Raw genomic sequence first — 16,910 nt, 5'->3', positions numbered from 1 at the left:
TGGCTCAGTCCATTAAGCGTCCGACTCTTGGTTTTGGCTCAGGTCATGGTCTCAGAGTCCTGGGATGGAGCCCCGTGTCAGGCTCCACACTCAGCAGGGAGTATGTTCCAGGATTCTCTCTTTCCCTCTCTCTCTCTCTCTCTTGCCCCTCCTCCCCCAAATAAATATATAAATCTTATTTTTTAAAAAAAAGGAATTAAGTACCAACACATTCTACAACATGGATGAACCTTGAAACACTACGTTAAGTAAAGAAGTCAGAGGGCGCCTGGGTGGCTCAGTTGGTTAAGCGACTGCCTTCGGCTCAGGTCATGATCCTGGAGTCCCGGGATCGAGTCCCGCATCGGGCTCCCTGCTCGGCGGGGAGCCTGCTTCTCCCTCTGACCCTCTCATGCTCTATCTCATTCTCTCTCTCAAATAAATAAATAAAATCTTAAAAAAAAAAAAAAAGAAGTCAGATACAAAAGGCCACCTATTGTACAATTTCATTTCTGTGAAGTATCTAGAATAGGCAAATCTATAGACAGAAAGCAGATTGATGGTCACTAGGGGTTGGGGAGGGCAGAATGCAGAGTGACTACTTAAAAGGTATGTGCGTTTCCTTTTGGGGTGACTAGAATCTTCTGGAACTAGATAGTGGTGATGGTGTACATGCCAGCTATACTAAACACTACTGAATTGCACACTTTAAAATGGTGAATTTTATTTTATGTGTATTTTGCTGCAATAAAACAAATGGAGCAGGCACTTTTAAAAAAATCTGGCAGTTCCTAAAAGATAAAACATAGAGTTATCACACAACCCAGCCATTCCACTCCTCGGTACATACCCAAGAGAATTGAAAACATATGTCCACATAAAACTGGCACGTGAATGTTCACAGCAGCATTATTTATAATGGCCAGGAAATAGAAACAGCCCAAAAGTCCATTGACTGATGGGTAGATACATGGAGTGTGGTATATCCATTGAAGGAAATATTATTCAGTAATAAAAAATAATGCTACAACATGAATGAACCCTGAAAACATTATGCCACGTTAAAAAAGCCAGTCACATATTCTGTGATTCCCATTTATTTGAGATGATCAGAATAGGCAAATCCGTAGAGACAGAAGAATAAATCAGTGATTGCCAGGGGCTGAAGTGTGACTGCTAATGGGGTGGGAGTTTCTTTTAGGGGTGATTACAAACATTCCAAAACCAATTGTGGTGATGGTTGCTAAAGATATGCTAGAAACCACTGAACTGTAAACTTTCCATGAATGAATTGTATGATCCATGACTTATAGCTCAGGAAAGTTATTTGTTTGTTTTTTTAAACCCACTTAATCTCATTCTCTTAGAATTATGTCAGTTATTGGGGCGCCTGGGTGGCTCAGTCATTAAGCGTCTGCCTTCAGCTCAGGTCATGATCCCAGGGTCCTGGGATCGAGCCCCACATCGGGCTCCCTGCTCCACAGGAAGCCTGCTTCTCCCTCTCCCACTCCCCCTGCTTGTGTTCCTTCTCTCCCTTTGTCTCTCTCTGTCAAATAAATAATAAAATCTTTAAAAAAAAATTATGTCAATTATTAATCAAGCAAGGTTCTCGAGTTTTTCAGATACTCATGTTGAATACTTTTTTAAAAAAATGCTGACTCCCAGGGGCACCTGGGTGACTCAGTCGTTAAGGGTCTGCCTTCAGCTCAGGTCATGATCCCAGGGTCCTGGGATCGAGCCCCACATCGGGCTCCCTGCTCCACGGGAAGCCTCCTTCTCCCTCTACCAGTTCTCCTCCTTGTGTTCCCTCTCTCGCTGTGTCTCTCTCTGTCAAATAAATAAATTAAATCTTAAAAAAAAAATGCTGACTCCTGCTAACATTTAGCTACTCTGGATAATTACTTATTAACAGAAATAATACTGTCAAAATATTCTGCGTGTCCAATCAGTCATAAAGATAAACACATTTCAAAATCCTTTTTGAAAGAAAAACAAACCACAAAAGACATTGTAGACATTGGCCTAAGTCATGTACTTTAAAAAGTACCTATTAAGAATGACTTGGCATTTTGGGGTTTTGTTCCCCTGACTTGCCTGGGATTCAATCCTCAGCTCAACCAATAAATGTAGAGGCTGCAGCCCTAGTGACTATTACTTGTAGAGACCCCTGAAAGGAGACCAGATGGCTCAGGGAGTGGGCAAAGGATCCTTGGGGCCCCTTACCACCCAGCTGGGGCCCTGCTGGTAAAAGTCACTGATAGTCACGTGGCATTGATTTAGATCAGCATTTCTCAACTTCGGCACTATTGGGGGACAGATAATTCTTTGTTGGGTGTGGGTGGGTGGGTATTTCTTGTGCTTTACAAAGGATTTTTAACAGCACCCCTGGCCTCTAAAATTAGACAGTGTCATCCCCTAATCATGACACCAAACATGTCTCTAGACATTATCCCCCAGGGTTGCAAAATTGCCCCTATTTGAGAACCACTATCTAGATGACTCCAGAACACAAGACAACCTGGGAACAGAAGAACTAGTCCTGAGGAATTGGGATCTAGTTTTCTGAGAAAATGCTCCCCAAAGAATGGTGCGAGAAAGTCATGTTGTTCGTATCAGCTCGCAGAGAGAATGTTTCAGCCTGCATTGAGTGAAGGTCCAGAAAAGAGAGGGGCAGGGGCCATGGCTTCCCCTGATAGTCCACCGAGCCCCTTCACACACTGCCCTCATGATCCTCAAGCAGTCTGTGAGGAGTGAGGCACCTGCTGTCAGCCCCATTGTGAGATGAGAAGACTCAAGTCCAAGGCCACGTGGCCAGAACGAAGCTCCTCAGATCTGCTGACTCATCCTTCTCCCTCCTTCCTTCTCTTCATGGGGCTGCTACCCTCTAGGTCTTGTATAGCTGGGAAAAGAGTTCTGGGCAAACGTGTGGCCTCCGAGTGGGACAGTGACAAGGGGGTAGGTTCTACCCTGCCTCAGCCCCTTGCTGCAGCTGGTAGCCTCAGGCAGCTCACTCGGCTTGCCTGGAAAATTTGGTTTGCTCACGTATGGGAACACTGGACTCTCTCCTGTCTGAGGGGCCTGCATCCTGTTACTCCAGCCCAAAGCAGCCTGTCCTGCATGTGTTGTATTTACAGTTTCAGTTTTCCCATAAACTCTATCTTCCCTGCCCCCAGCCCTGACCTCTAGAGCGTTCCCATTTCACAGATGGAGAAATGAACACCAGAGATAAGCCACCTGCCTTGGCCACACAGCTGGACTTGAAGCCAAGTCTTATAGTCCTTACTCTACTAATGGAATGGGAACAAAGGAGGGATCCCTGGAGCCAGCAGGGGAGGGACACCTGGTCCTTTCCCACCCTGGCTCAAGCTAGGGCTGGACTCTGGTGCATTCCCTCCCACAGCAGGCTAGGCAGAGAGGATGTGCTAGTCCGGGAGCCTGAGCTCCCTGGGTCTGTGTGGCCCCTAAAAGGGAGAGTAAAAACCTGTCCCTGAAGCTTTGAGCAGTTCTCTGCTTTGCAATTGGAAGAGACTAGGATTTATCTCTGAATTCCTTTATTCTAAGGAAAACACCTCAATGGCCCTTCTAATACTGAAATGTCACATCAAACTCTTCTAAAATGGCTCAGTCGGGAGAGCATCTGACTCTTGATCTCAGGGTCATGAGTTCGAGCTCCATGTTGGGCGTAGAGATCACTTAAATAAATAAAACTTTTTTAAAAATGGAGATATTGGAAACCTAAGGAAAAGAGATTAGCCATGGGACAGATGAGTCTCAACTAAGAAACCAGGACAGCGGAGAGAGTGTTCCAGCATCTGGCCTGGATTAGAGCCCCTGTGGGCAGAGGGAAAGGCGGAGGGACAGGGTGCACGGGGTTGGAAAGGAGGCCCTGGGTGGGGACCGGGATAAGTGCCTTCAGGACATCTGGTCTCCCCAGTGCGAACCATCGGCCAGGTGCCTGAGCAGCTTCTCTGGGAGCATCTTGTGTAAAAGCAACCAGGAAGCCCTCTGAGAGGGCCAAGTCCCACCTGGGGCAGAGGAGGCAGGAGGAGCTGTAGTCAGTCACACTACTGTGGGTGTTGGGGAGTGATCTCATGCTCTGTTACACACAAGCCTGGCAGCACACAGGTGACCCTGAGAATAAGCACACCTCCCCAGATTGTGAATCATAGCATTATTGCAAGGAGTGTTCACCAGGCTCTGGTTTTCAAAAGGCTCTGCACATTAGCAAAAGCGTAATAAGAAACCTAATTATAGTTGTTTTGTAGGTAGGCCAATAGTTACCTATAAAACATGCTTGCTGATTTAATGAGCAAAATCGAATTTCATTGTTTATTAATTTGAATTTCTTGGATTATTTCTGAAGTCAAATATGTTTCTAAACTTTTAGTGGACCCTTGTATGGTGGGCTATGTGTTGCCTGATTCAGTTATTTGCCTCCTAAGGAGCGTTTGGGTTTGTTTTGTTGTTGTTGGTTTGTTTCCAGCTATACATCAGGTCTTTATTTTTCCTGATCTATGATGTATCTTCTTTTTAAAGTAATCTTTTTAGATGAAGTCACATAACACAATTAACGATTTTAAGTGAACGGTAAATGCATTTAGTACATTCACCGTGTTATGCAACGACCACCTCTAAATGATTCCAAAACATTTCCATCACGTCAAGTACACATTTTTCCCCACAGTGTTGAAATCGTTTGATCATCTAACAACAACAAAAAAAAACTCTTTAATCACTTTAATTCCTAATATAAAAATACAAGTTGATAATTACATATTGTGTAATACAGAAGGTTCTCTATGGTGGACATTTGGGTAACAGCTGAGATGCCAATGTAAGTTCATGATGTTCAAAAAAATGCATTCACTACAGTTTGCTTTGCAATATGACTAAATCTAATTCTTTTTGCAAAAATAGGATGGTCGGGACGAAAGGTACCAAAAAAGTGATTTCTTTTCCTTTTTATTCCAAATGTTTCTTATAATATTTTTGCTTATTAATTACTTGGTTAAATTTTCCTGGCATGTGGGATTTGTATTCTGTGCCACACGCTTCCTGGACCCAGTCCAATTATGCTCATTGCCCCTGCTCCTGCCAGCTCTCAGGGCTAGGACCAACTGTCCAACGTGCTAACAAAGAAATTGTCAGATGTGAAAGAAGAGGGATGAGGGTCTCTGGGACCTATTTGAGGCTTTCTTTCTGATGAAAAATGCATTGAAAAAGAGAATTCTGCTGGGAAAGAGTGATCTGAAGCCTTTCAAAGGTATAAATATTAAAACAAAAACAAAGAACTCACAAGTTTTTAACTTTCCATAGTAGCTCTGGGCTCTCTTCCCATATGTCAGGAAGGCATCTAAGAGCATTTGCCTTAGGTCAGAGGTCAATATACTTTTTCTATAAAAGGTCAGGTAGTAAATACGTAGGCTTAGTGGGCCACATGCATCTCTGCTACGTATTCTTCATGGTTGCTGTTTTTAACACCCCTTTAAAAATATAAAAACAAGGTGACTGGGTGGCTCAGTTGGTTAAGTGTCTGCCTGTGGCTCAGGTCATGATCCCAGGGTTCTGGGATCGAGCCCCACATTGGGCTCCCTGCTCAACAGGAAGCCTGCTTCTCCATCTCCCTCTACCCCTCTCTGCGCCCCCTCCCACACACTTGCTCTCACCTTCTCTCACTCCGTCTCTCTCAAATAAAATAAAAATTAAAAAATGAAATAAAAATATAAAAACCATTCTTAGCTCTGGGCCATATTCAAAAAACAGGCCTCTGGGCAGATTTGGTCCACTAGCTGCCATTTGATGATCTCTGCTTTGTGGGCCCAGAAAAAAGCATGTTACAGAGGTGGGAGAATGGGTTTCCCCATGGACTGTCCTCTCAGCAATGCATCCTCTTGTTCAAGCCTTCATCTGTTTCTTCAACAGGTGGTTGTACGATTTAGACTGGAAATTTCTAAGGCTCATTCTATGTTCTGTAACTGTCCCAGATGACCTAGCTAAAGATACCTCCTATTGTTGCCAGGCATGCCCCCTGTCTTCACCCAAAGCCTCAGCATCATTCAGAACCTCAGCCTCAGATCCATACCCTTCTACTCTGAGCCCAGCATCCCCTTCTTCAGGAAGCCCTCACAGGTGACAGTTGGCTAAGAGCGCAATGAGTGAGGGAAGATTGAGCGTGTAAGAACAATGTCTGTGCATTAAGAAACAGAGCAATCAAAAAGAAATAAAACTACCAACCTGAGACAGGACTCCTTTCTTCTTGCAGTTGGTCCCTCCAATGAAAACCATGTTGGGCATGACCGGTCTGGGATACTCAAACACAAAGTCATATCTTAACAGCCAAACGGAGCCCTTCCGATACAAGGTGGGTACGTGCACATCTCTCTTGAGGATATTGGAGGGGAGGTCTTCATACTTTGAATACAGGCATTAGAACAGATAGGTCTCCAAGTAATTAACGAGGTAGTTGGCCACCCGTTGGGGGAACGTCATCTGGTCTGAGAACTGAGTGTAGCATCTGGGAATATGGGACACAGGGTTTGGGCTCCTGCTCATCATATGCTCCAGGGAGCATGGGAAGCCCCCGAAGAGGTACACAGAGGGCAGGCTCAGGTACTCGGCCAGGATGACCCCGCAGGGTAGGGCTGGTTCTGTGAAAAGGGCATCGAACTTGCTCTCCCTGAGGACACTCAGGGTGGCCGGGGTCCTCCAGGAGGCTCTGGCAGTTGGTGAAGTACATGTCAATAACCATCATGCTATTCCTGTACTCCATCTGAGCAGCGTTCGGGAGCCATGTCTCAGCAAAGTGATCGTTTCCAAAAAAGTGGTAACGATTCCCCAGCTCTTTCTGATCGAATGGCACCGGGTAGCTTCTTCTTGTGTAGTGCTTGGATTCCTTCAGAAGCAAATTGACTTCTGGTACCAGCACCACAATGTTGTGCCCCCTCTGACTGAGGAGCTCAACTATGTCCTTCATACTGAGCCAGTGGCTTCCATCCTGAGGGACCACCAGCAGCTTGTCACCTACAACCCCCGCCCAGAGCACTAAGAGGAGAACTTTCTGAAACATGTGGAGGAGGCAGGCCATCTGGGGGAGAGTACAGGTAGCAACAAGAATAAACAGTTCAGGCTCTCTAAACCTCACGGGCTCCTGGCTCTCTTCCCTAAACAAACTAGTGCTCTTTATAGCCCCTGCTCACCTCTCCTTGCTCTGAATTTTGCCCCTTGTTTTAAAAGAACCTAAATTAATATTTAACCATTTTTATGGTTCAAGTGAACCTGAACCAATGAGGTCTCTTACCAGATTTCACCTGAGCTTCTGGGTTTATTTTTCTCTTTCTCTCCACCATTCAGCCTCCCCTTCCCAAACCCAGTCACACTTGGAGGACAGCTTGTGAGGGCCCTGGAGGCTGGTGGCAGGCCTCTGTCCTGAGTTTTCTGGGTTCCACAGCATGGGGATGATGTCCACAGACGAATTGCTCTTAGCCCTGCTCTGCTTCCTCAACTTTTCTCCAAGAGGAAGTGTCAGCAGATGCCAAATTCAAGATTTGAAACAAGAGAACGGAGCTGCCTACTCCAGCTCCTGGTGATCCGGTTACCGCAGCCCATAGCTGGATTAAAAAGTGGCCTGCAGGAAGCTGAGGGGACACAGAGGAGTCTGATCTAGCTCCCCCCGTTCTCTGGGGTCAACCACTGTTCGGGGGAGCTTTCTGTTCTATCAGAGACGGAATCTAATCCTGAAGATACATGCTCTAAAACCAGAATTCCCACTTTGACCATGGTTAAAAGCAAAAGTTTTGGAGTCAGCCCACCCCTGTCGAGCTGTGCATTCCCACTGCTCTGTGCCTGACTTCCCCATCTCTCAAACGGGAGTTGCCTCTGTACCACCCCCCGGAGGGGTGGGGGGAGGCCTGTGAAAATTAGTGAGTCAGTTTGTAATCTGCGGGTGCCCAGGAGAGGTCCCTTGGAGGGGCTCCCTCTGGCTGTCATCAGGCAGCTGGGTTCTATGTGATATGAACGAAGGAGCACTCTGGTGGTCAGAAAGTAGCCCCTAAAGTCTCAGCAATTGAAAGATCCAGCTCTACACTGTCAACGCAAGAGTATAGGAGGAATACAAGGGGACAGAAGAGGAGGTGGAAAGATTAAAAGGGAAGAAAATGTAGAAATATAAAACCATGGGAATGCGTCCCGTGACAAGGCATTTGACAATAGCAACTGACCAACCAGCAGTCAAAATAAAAAGGAGGCTCTAGCATCGGGAGCCTTGACACCTGTAGAATGCTTTCTGGCTTGCAAAACAGGTTCCCATTGTCTTAGCGTCCTAGGGTCTCTGCAACAAAGTATCACACACTGGCTGGCCCAGACAGAAATGTATTCCCATAGTTCTGCAGGCCGGAAGGCTGAGACCAAGGCATCAGCAAGGCTGAGTCCTTCTGAAGGCTCCAAGACAGAATCTGTTCCTCTCTCCTAGCTCCTGGTGGTTTGCTGGCAATCTTTGGCATTACTAGATAGACGCAGGCATCACTTCGTCTCTGCCTTCATGTTCACCCTTCTTCCTGTGTATGTCTGGGTCTGAATTTACCCTATTCATTAGGACACCAGTCATACTGGATTAGCGCCCACCACCAATGATCTCCCCTTAACTAACATATTTCCAAAAAAGGTCACATTCCGAGGTCCTGGGTATTAGGACTTCAACACATCTTTCCAGGGATACAAGTTAACCCATAGCGCTCATCTATCATCTCACACAATTCAAACCCCAAAGTACAGGTCCGATCATCCTTGTACATGCGAGAAACTGAGGCTTGCTGCTTTACAGAAAGGGCATTTTGGGGGAACTTCTGCAGCTCAGAAGGAAATACAAGAACTGGACCCTTCCAGACCCGCCGTTCTCAAACGTTTCCATCTCAGGACTCCTTTACCCTCTTGGCAACAATGGAAGACCCCCCCCAAAACTTTTGTTTATGTGGGCCATGTCTATCCAGATGAACTCTTTCAGAAACTAAAACTGACACATATAAAAAAGACTTCCTCGGGGCGCCTGGGTGCCTCAGTCGTTAAGTGTCTGCCTTCGGCTCAGGTCATGATCCCAGGGTCCTGGGATCGAGCCCTGCATCGGGCTCCCTGCTCCGCGGGAAGCCTGCTTCTCCCTCTCCCACTCCCCCTGCTTGTGTTCCCTCTCTCGCTGTGTCTCTCTCTGTCAAATAAATAAATAAAATCTTTAAAAAAAAAAAAAAAGACTTCCTCACTCATTTACAATAACAAGAATAAGCCCATGACAAGTTAGCATGACTGACGTCTTTTGTGAAAAAAATACTCTATTTCCCCAAAGAAACAAAAAATTGGTCAGAAGCGCGACATTGTTTTACACATTCTGCAAGCAAGCCCTTGTGATATGAACGTCTGTCTGGCTTGGTAGAGGACAGCAGGACTCTGCCACCCGCCTCTGCACTCAGCCTATCCAACACCACACCTTACAGAGCCTTTGGAAAACTCCACGGTACCATGGTGAGAAGATGAAGTGGAAAAAGCAAGTAACGTCTTAGCACTATTATGAAATCATTTGATCTCAGAGACTCCAGGAAGGGTCTCAGGGATCCCTCAGTTTCTGTACTTTGAGAATCACTGCTCCAGATCAGGGGATGGCAAATTTTTTTTTTCTGGAAAGGCCTAAATAGTACATATTTGAGTTTGTGTAGGCCCTTGCCCTAGTTAATGATACAAGCCAAGAGATCACCTCTTCCCTGTCCTCCATATCCACATGGTTCACTCTCTCCCTTCATGTCAGCTTTGGTCAGTGTCATGTCCAAGAGACCTTCTCCGGTGAGCTCATTATTAAATAACCCAGCCCAACACTAGAAAGCCCTTCACCCTCCTTATATTTCTCTGTTTCATTCATCACTACCTAACCTATTGTTTACTTATGCGTCTCTCCTGACTAGAATGGGAGCACCCTGAGGGCAGGAACAATATTTGTTTTGTTCTCTGCTGTATGTCCTGTGTCTAGAACAACGCCGAGCATACAGTAGGCTCTCCACAAATGTTTGCTGATTAATGAATGAGACTTTGGTTTACCTGTTTTTTTCCTACATTTCTTTTTTTCCTTTTTTTTCTTTTTTTTCTTTTTTTAAGCAGACTCCATGCCCAGCATGGAGCCCATCACAGGGCTTGAACTCACCACCCTGAGATCAAGACCTGAGCTGAAACCAAGAGTCAGACGCTTAACCAACTGAGCCGCCCAGGCACCTCCCTCCTACATTTCATTTTCAGGATTCTTTCCAAGTTGTGAGAATTCACATATGAAATTTAAGGAACCATGTGCTCTTTTTTGAGAAGAAACTGGTCAATGGCATTATGAGCATGTGATGGGTCACTTGCCTTTTAGGAAGTTAAGATCTGAGAAGTCTAAGTGTAGCCAGCAGGTGGTGAGGGCCCTGGAGCAGGATTTGGACAGCTTGGCGCCCACTTCCAGCCCTGCTCCCTGTCAGCCTGGGGCATGACCCATCTCCTGACTGGTTTCTCAACTGAGACCCAGAGAGAGGATCATATTTATCCTACCACATGACCGAGGGAGGTCCAAGAGGATGATAGATGTGGAAACAGGCTGTCTAAGTGAAAGGTGGTTCCTGGCATGGCTAGAACAGACTTGCCCACAGATAGTCACGCACAACTGAACTGTCACAAAAGGTCTTGTCATAACCCATGCCTGTTGGCTCAAGAGGCATGCTGGGACCTAGGAAAGGAGAAGAAGCCTGAGGAATGGCACAGAAGGCACCATCCCAAGCACATCCCCAGGAACGCAGCCAAGATGCAAATTCATTGCAACCTCCTCCAGGGAGGGACACCAGCAAGATTCCCCACTTACAATGATCAGAGTCTGGAGGGGGGCAGCATCCTGGTTTGTGTCCATCTAGATAGCAATAAGACCCCAAGATGGTTACAAAGTGAGCACAGAACAGGTCCACCCCTCCAGAGCAGGCAGAAGCTAAGCAGGTCCTTTCTAAGAGCAATACATTGGGAGGCAGAAAGGCTTAAGCAAGTATGTGGAGGTGGGAGAAGCGAGATGTGCTACAGACCTCAGCTGCTTCACACCAGACCCCCATTCTGCTGAGGACCTTGGCCTGGGCCCTTCCTAGCAGAGCCTTGCTCTGGTCTTTGTGTTGTTCAGCAAGAAGGCTGGGAAAAGGGGGCAGAGCAAGATTGTGGAGGAGTAGACCTGGATTTCATCTGGTCTCAGGAATTCAGCTGGATAGGGATCAAGCCATTCTGAACACCTATGAACTCAACAGGAGATCGAAGAAAAGAATAGCAACAACTCTCTGAACAGAAAAGCGACCACTTTCTGGAAGGTCTTTTCTGATTTGTTTAGAGTATATTTTCTGGGGACATCGTTACCCTGTTAGCATTTTGTTCTCTCATTCATCTATTCTCCTCTGCACAAAATGACAAGACGGAAAAAATCACCTCAACAAAAAGAACAAGAGGCAGTACCAACTGCCAGGGACCTACTCAATATGGACATTAGTACAATGTCAGACCTAGAGTTCAGAATGATGATTTTAAAGATACTAGCTGGGCTTGAAAAAAGCATGGACATTATTAGAGAAAACCTTTCTGGAGAAATAAAAGAACTAAAATCTAACCAAGTTGAAATCAAAAAGGCTATTAATGAGGTACAATCAAAAAGGGGGGCACTAACTGCTAGGATAAATGAGGCAGAAGAGAGAATCAGTGATATAAAAGACCAAATGATGGAAAATAAAGAAGCTGAGAAAAAGAGAGATAAACAACTACCGGATCATGAGAGCAGAATTCGAGAGATAAGCGATACCATAAGATGAAACAACATTAGAATAATTGGGATCCCAGAAGAAGAAGAAAGAGAGAGAGGGGCAGAAGGTAGATTGGAGAAAATTATAGCAGAGAACTTCCCTAATTTGGGGAAGGAAACAGGCATCAAAATCCAGGAGGCACAGAGAACCCCTCTCAAAATCAATAAAAATAGGTCAACACCCCAACATCTAATAGTAAAACTTACGAGTCTCAGAGACAAAGAGAAAATCCTGAAAGCAGCTCGGGAGAAGAGATATGTAACCTACAATGGTAGAAACATTAGATTGGCAACAGACCTATCCACAGAGACCTGACAGGCCAGAAAGGACTGGTGTGATATATTCAGAGCACTAAACAAGAAAAATATGCAGCCAAGAATACTATATCCAGCTAGGCTGTCATTGAAAATAGAAGGAGAGATAAAAAGCTTCCAGGACAAACAAAAACTAAAGGAATTTGCAAACACGAAAACAGCCCTACAAGAAATATTGAAAGGGATCCTCTAAGCAAAGAGAGAGCCTAAAAGCAACATAGACCAGAAAGGAACACAAACAATATACAGTAACAGTCACCTTACAAGCAATACAATGGCACTAAATTCCTATCTTTCAATAGTTACCCTGAATGTAAATGGGCTAAATGCCCCAATCAAAAGACACAGGCTATCAGATTGGATTAAAAAACAAGACCCATCGATATGCTGTCTGCAAGAGACTCATTTTAGACCCAAAGACACCCCCAGATTGAAAGTGAGGGGGTGGAAAACCATTTACTATGCTAATGGACATCAAAAGAAAGCTGGGGTGGCAATCCTTATATCAGACAAATTAGATTTTAAACCAAAGACTGTAATAAGAGATGAGGAAGGACATTATATCCTACTTAAAGAGTCTATCCAACAAGAAGATCTAACAATTGTAAATATCTATGCCCCTAACATGGGAGCAGCCAATTATATAAGGCAATTAATAACAAAAGCAAAGAAACAAATCGACAACAATACAATAATAGTGGGGGACTTTAACACCCCCCTCACTGAAATGGACAGATCATCTAAGCAAAAGATCAACAAGGAAATAAAGACTTTAAATGACACACTGGACCAAATGGACTTCACAGACATATTCAGAACTTTCCATCCCAAAGCAACGGAATACACATTCTTCTCTAGTGCCCATGGAACATTCTCCAGAATAGATCACATCCTAGGTCACAAATCAGGTCTCAACCGGTACCAAAAGATTGGGATCATTCCCTGCCTATTTTCAGACCACAATGCTTTGAAACTAGAACTCAATCACAAGAGGAAAGTCGGAAAGAACTCAAATACATGGAGGCTAAAGAGCATCCTACTAAAGAATGAATGGGTCAACCAGGAAATTAAAGAATAATTTAAAAAATTCATGGAAACCAATGAAAATGAAAACACAACTGTTCAAAATCTTTGGGATACAGCAAAGGCAGTCCTAAGAGGAAAGTATATAGCAATACAAGCCTTTCTCAAGAAACAAGAAAGGTCTCAAATACACAACCTAACCCTACACCTAAAGGAGCTAGGGAAAAAACAGCAAATAAAGCCTAAACCCAACAGGAGAAGAGAAATAATAAAGATCAGAGCAGAAATCAATGAAATAGAAACCAAAAGAACAGTAGAACAGATCAACGAAACTAGGAGCTGGTTCTTTGAAAGAATTAACAAGATTAATAAACCCCTGGCCAGACTTATCAAAAAGAAAAGAGAAATGACCCAAATCAACAAAATCATGAATGAAAGAGGAGAGATCACAACCAACACCAAAGAAATACAAACAATTATAAGAACATATTATGAGCAACTCTATGCCAGCAAATTAGATAACCTGGAAGAAATGGATGCATTCCTAGAGATGTATCAACTACCAAAACTGAACCAGGAAGAAATAGAAAACCTGAACAGACTTATAACCACTAAGGAAATTGAAGCAGTCATCAAAAATCTCCCAACAAACAAAAGCCCAGGGCCAGATGGCTTCCCAGGGGAATTCTACCAAACATTTCAAGAAGAATTAATACCTATTCTTCTGAAACTGTTCCAAAAAATAGAAATGGAAGGAAAACTTCCAAACTCATTTTATGAGGCCACCATTACCTTGATACCCAAACCAGACAAAGACCCCATCAAAAAGGAGAATTACAGACCAATATCCTTGATGAACATGGATGCAAAAATTCTCACCAAAATACTAGCCAATAGGATCCAACAGTACATTAAAAGGATTATTCACCACAACCAAGTGGGATTTATCCCTGGGCTGCAAGTTTGGTTCAACATCCGCAAATCAATCAACGTGATACAATACATTAACAAAAGAAAGAACAAGAATCATATGATCCTCTCAATAGATGCAGAAAAAGCATTTGACAAAGTACAGCATCCTTTCTTGGTCAAAACTCTTCAGAGTATAGGGATAGAGGGTACACACCTCAATATCATAAAAGCCATCTATGAAAAACCTACAGCGAATATCATTCTCAATGGGGAAAAACTGATAGCTTTCCCCCTAAGGTCAGGAATGTGGCAGGAATGTCCACCATCACCACTGCTATTCAACATAGTATTAGAAGTCCTAGCCACAGCAATCAGACAACAAAAAGAAATAAAAGGCATCCAAATTGGCAAAGAAGAAGTCAAACTCTCACTGTTTGCAGATGATATGATACTTTATGTGGAAAACTCAAAAGACTCCACCCCAAAACTGCTAGAACTTATACAGGAATTCAGTAAAGTGGCAAGATATAAAATCAATGCACAGAAGTCAGTGGCATTCTTATACACCAACAACAAGACAGAAGAAAGAGAAATTGAGGAGTCGATCCCATTTACAATTGCACCCAAAACCATAAGATACCTAGGAATAAATCTAACCAAAGAGACAAAGGATCTGTACTCAGAAAACTATAAAATACTCATGAAAGAAATTGAGGAAGACACAAAGAGATGGAAAAACGTTCCATGCTCATGGATTGGAAGAACAAATATTGTGAAGATGTCAATGCTACCTAGAGCAATCTACACATTCAATGCAATCCCTATCAATATACCATCCACTTTTTTCAAAGAAATGGAACAAATAATCCTAAAATTTGTCTGGAACCAGAAAAGACCCTGAATAGCCAGAGGAATGTTGAAAAAGAAAAGCAAAGCTGGCGGCATCACAATTCCAGACTTCCAGCTCTATTACAAAGCTGTCATCATCAAGACAGTATGGTACTGGCACAAAAACAGACACATAGATCAATGGAACAGAATAGAGAGCCCAGAAATGGACCCTCAACTCTATGGCCAACTAATCTTCAACAAAGCAGGAAAGAATGTCCAATGGAAAAAAGACAGTCTCTTCAACAAATGGTGTTGGGAAAATTGGACAGCCACATGCAGAAGAATGAAACTGGACCATTTCCTTACACCACACACAAAAATAGACTCAAAATGGTTGAAAGACCTAAATGTGAGACAGGAGTCCATCAAAATCCTAAAGGAGAACACAGGCAGCAACCTCTTTGACCTCAGCCACAGCAACTTCTTCCTAGAAACATCGCCAAAGGCAAGGGAAGCAAGGGCAAAAATGAACTATTGGGACTTCATCAAGATAAAAAGCTTTTGCAAAGCAGAGGAAACAGTCAACAAAACCAAAAGACAACCAACAGAATGGGAGAAGATATTTGCAAATGACATATCAGATAAAGGGCTAGTATCCAAAATCTATAAAGAACTTATCAAACTCAACACCCAAAGAACAAATAATCCAGTCAAGAAATGGGCAGAAGACATGAACAGACATTTTTCCAAAGAAGGCATCCAAATGGCCCATAGACACATGAAAAAGTGCTCAACATCGCTTGGCATCAGGGAAATCCAAATCAAAACCTCAATGAGATACCACCTCACACCAGTCAGAATGGCTAAAATTAACAAGTCAGGAAACGACAGATGTTGGTGGGGATGCAGAGAAAGGGGAACCCTCCTACACTGTTGGTGGGAATGGAAGCTGGTGCGACCACTCTGGAAAACAGTATGGAGGTTCCTCAAAAAGTTGAAAATAGAGCTACCATACGATCCAGCAATTGCACTACTGGGTATTTACCCCAAAGATACAAATGGAGGGATCCAAAGGGGTACATGCACCCTGATGTTTATAGCAGCAATGTCCACAATACCAAACTGTGGAAAGAGCCAAGATATCCATCAACAGATGAATGGATTAAGAAGGTGTGGTATATATATATATACAGTGGAATATTATGCAGCCATCAAAAGGAATGAGATCTTGCCATTTGCAATGACGTGGATGGAACTGGAGGGTGTTATGCTGAGCGAAATATGTCAATCAGAGAAAGACATGTATCATATGATCTCACTGATATGAGGAATTCTTAATCTCAGGAAACAAACTGAGGGTTGCTAGAGTGGTGGGGGGTGGGAGGGATGGGGTGGCTGGGTGATAGACACTGGGGAGGGTTATGTGCTATGGTGAGTGCTGTGAATTGTGCAAGACTGTTGAATCACAGATCTGTATCTCTGAAACAAATAATGCAATATATGTTAAGAAAAAAAAAGAAGATAGCAGGAGGGGAAGAATGAAGGGGGGGAAATCGGAGGGGGAGACGAACCATTAGAGATGATGGACTCTGAAAAACAAACTGAGGGTTCTAGAGGGGAGGGGGGTGGGAGGATGGGTTAGCCTGGTGATGGGTATTAAAGAGGGCACATTCTGCATGGAGCACTGGGTGTTATGCACAAACAATGAATCATGGAACACTACATCAAAAACTAATGATGTAATGTATGGTGATTAACATAACAATAAAAAAATTTTTTTAAAGAACTCATAGTGACAAAAATAATGGTTATGGTAAGCATGAGCATTGGGGTAAAGGGGATATTTTTTAAAAAGTAGAATGGTGATTGCCAGGGCTGGGGGTAGGGGGTCATGGTTAATTATTATTTAACGGGTATAGAGTTTCAGTTTTGCAAGATGAAAGACTTCTGGAGATGGATAGTGATTATAGTTGCACAAAATACATTATATTTGATTTAAAAATAATTTAAAATTTTTTTG

At 43.7% G+C, this 16,910-nt stretch overlaps 1 protein-coding gene across 1 annotated transcript; it reads right to left on the bottom strand.

The window, feature by feature from the left end:
• Positions 1–6,065: 6,065 nt before the first annotated feature.
• LOC123838457 (UDP-glucuronosyltransferase 1-6-like) lies at positions 6,066–7,063 on the bottom strand. The gene is given in 3 exon segments (XM_045867434.1): positions 6,066–6,119; positions 6,214–6,678; positions 6,680–7,063. Coding segments are annotated over 3 exon segments (903 nt in total).
• Positions 7,064–16,910: the final 9,847 nt, after the last annotated feature.

Source organism: Mirounga angustirostris, unplaced genomic scaffold (genome assembly GCF_029215605.1).
Source record: "Mirounga angustirostris isolate CCGP_5_RB_7025 unplaced genomic scaffold, mMirAng1.0.hap1 SCAF_3, whole genome shotgun sequence".
NCBI lineage: Eukaryota > Metazoa > Chordata > Mammalia > Carnivora > Phocidae > Mirounga > Mirounga angustirostris.
Note: the sequence above shows the minus strand (reverse complement) of the source record. Positions and strands in the feature narration are given on the sequence as shown.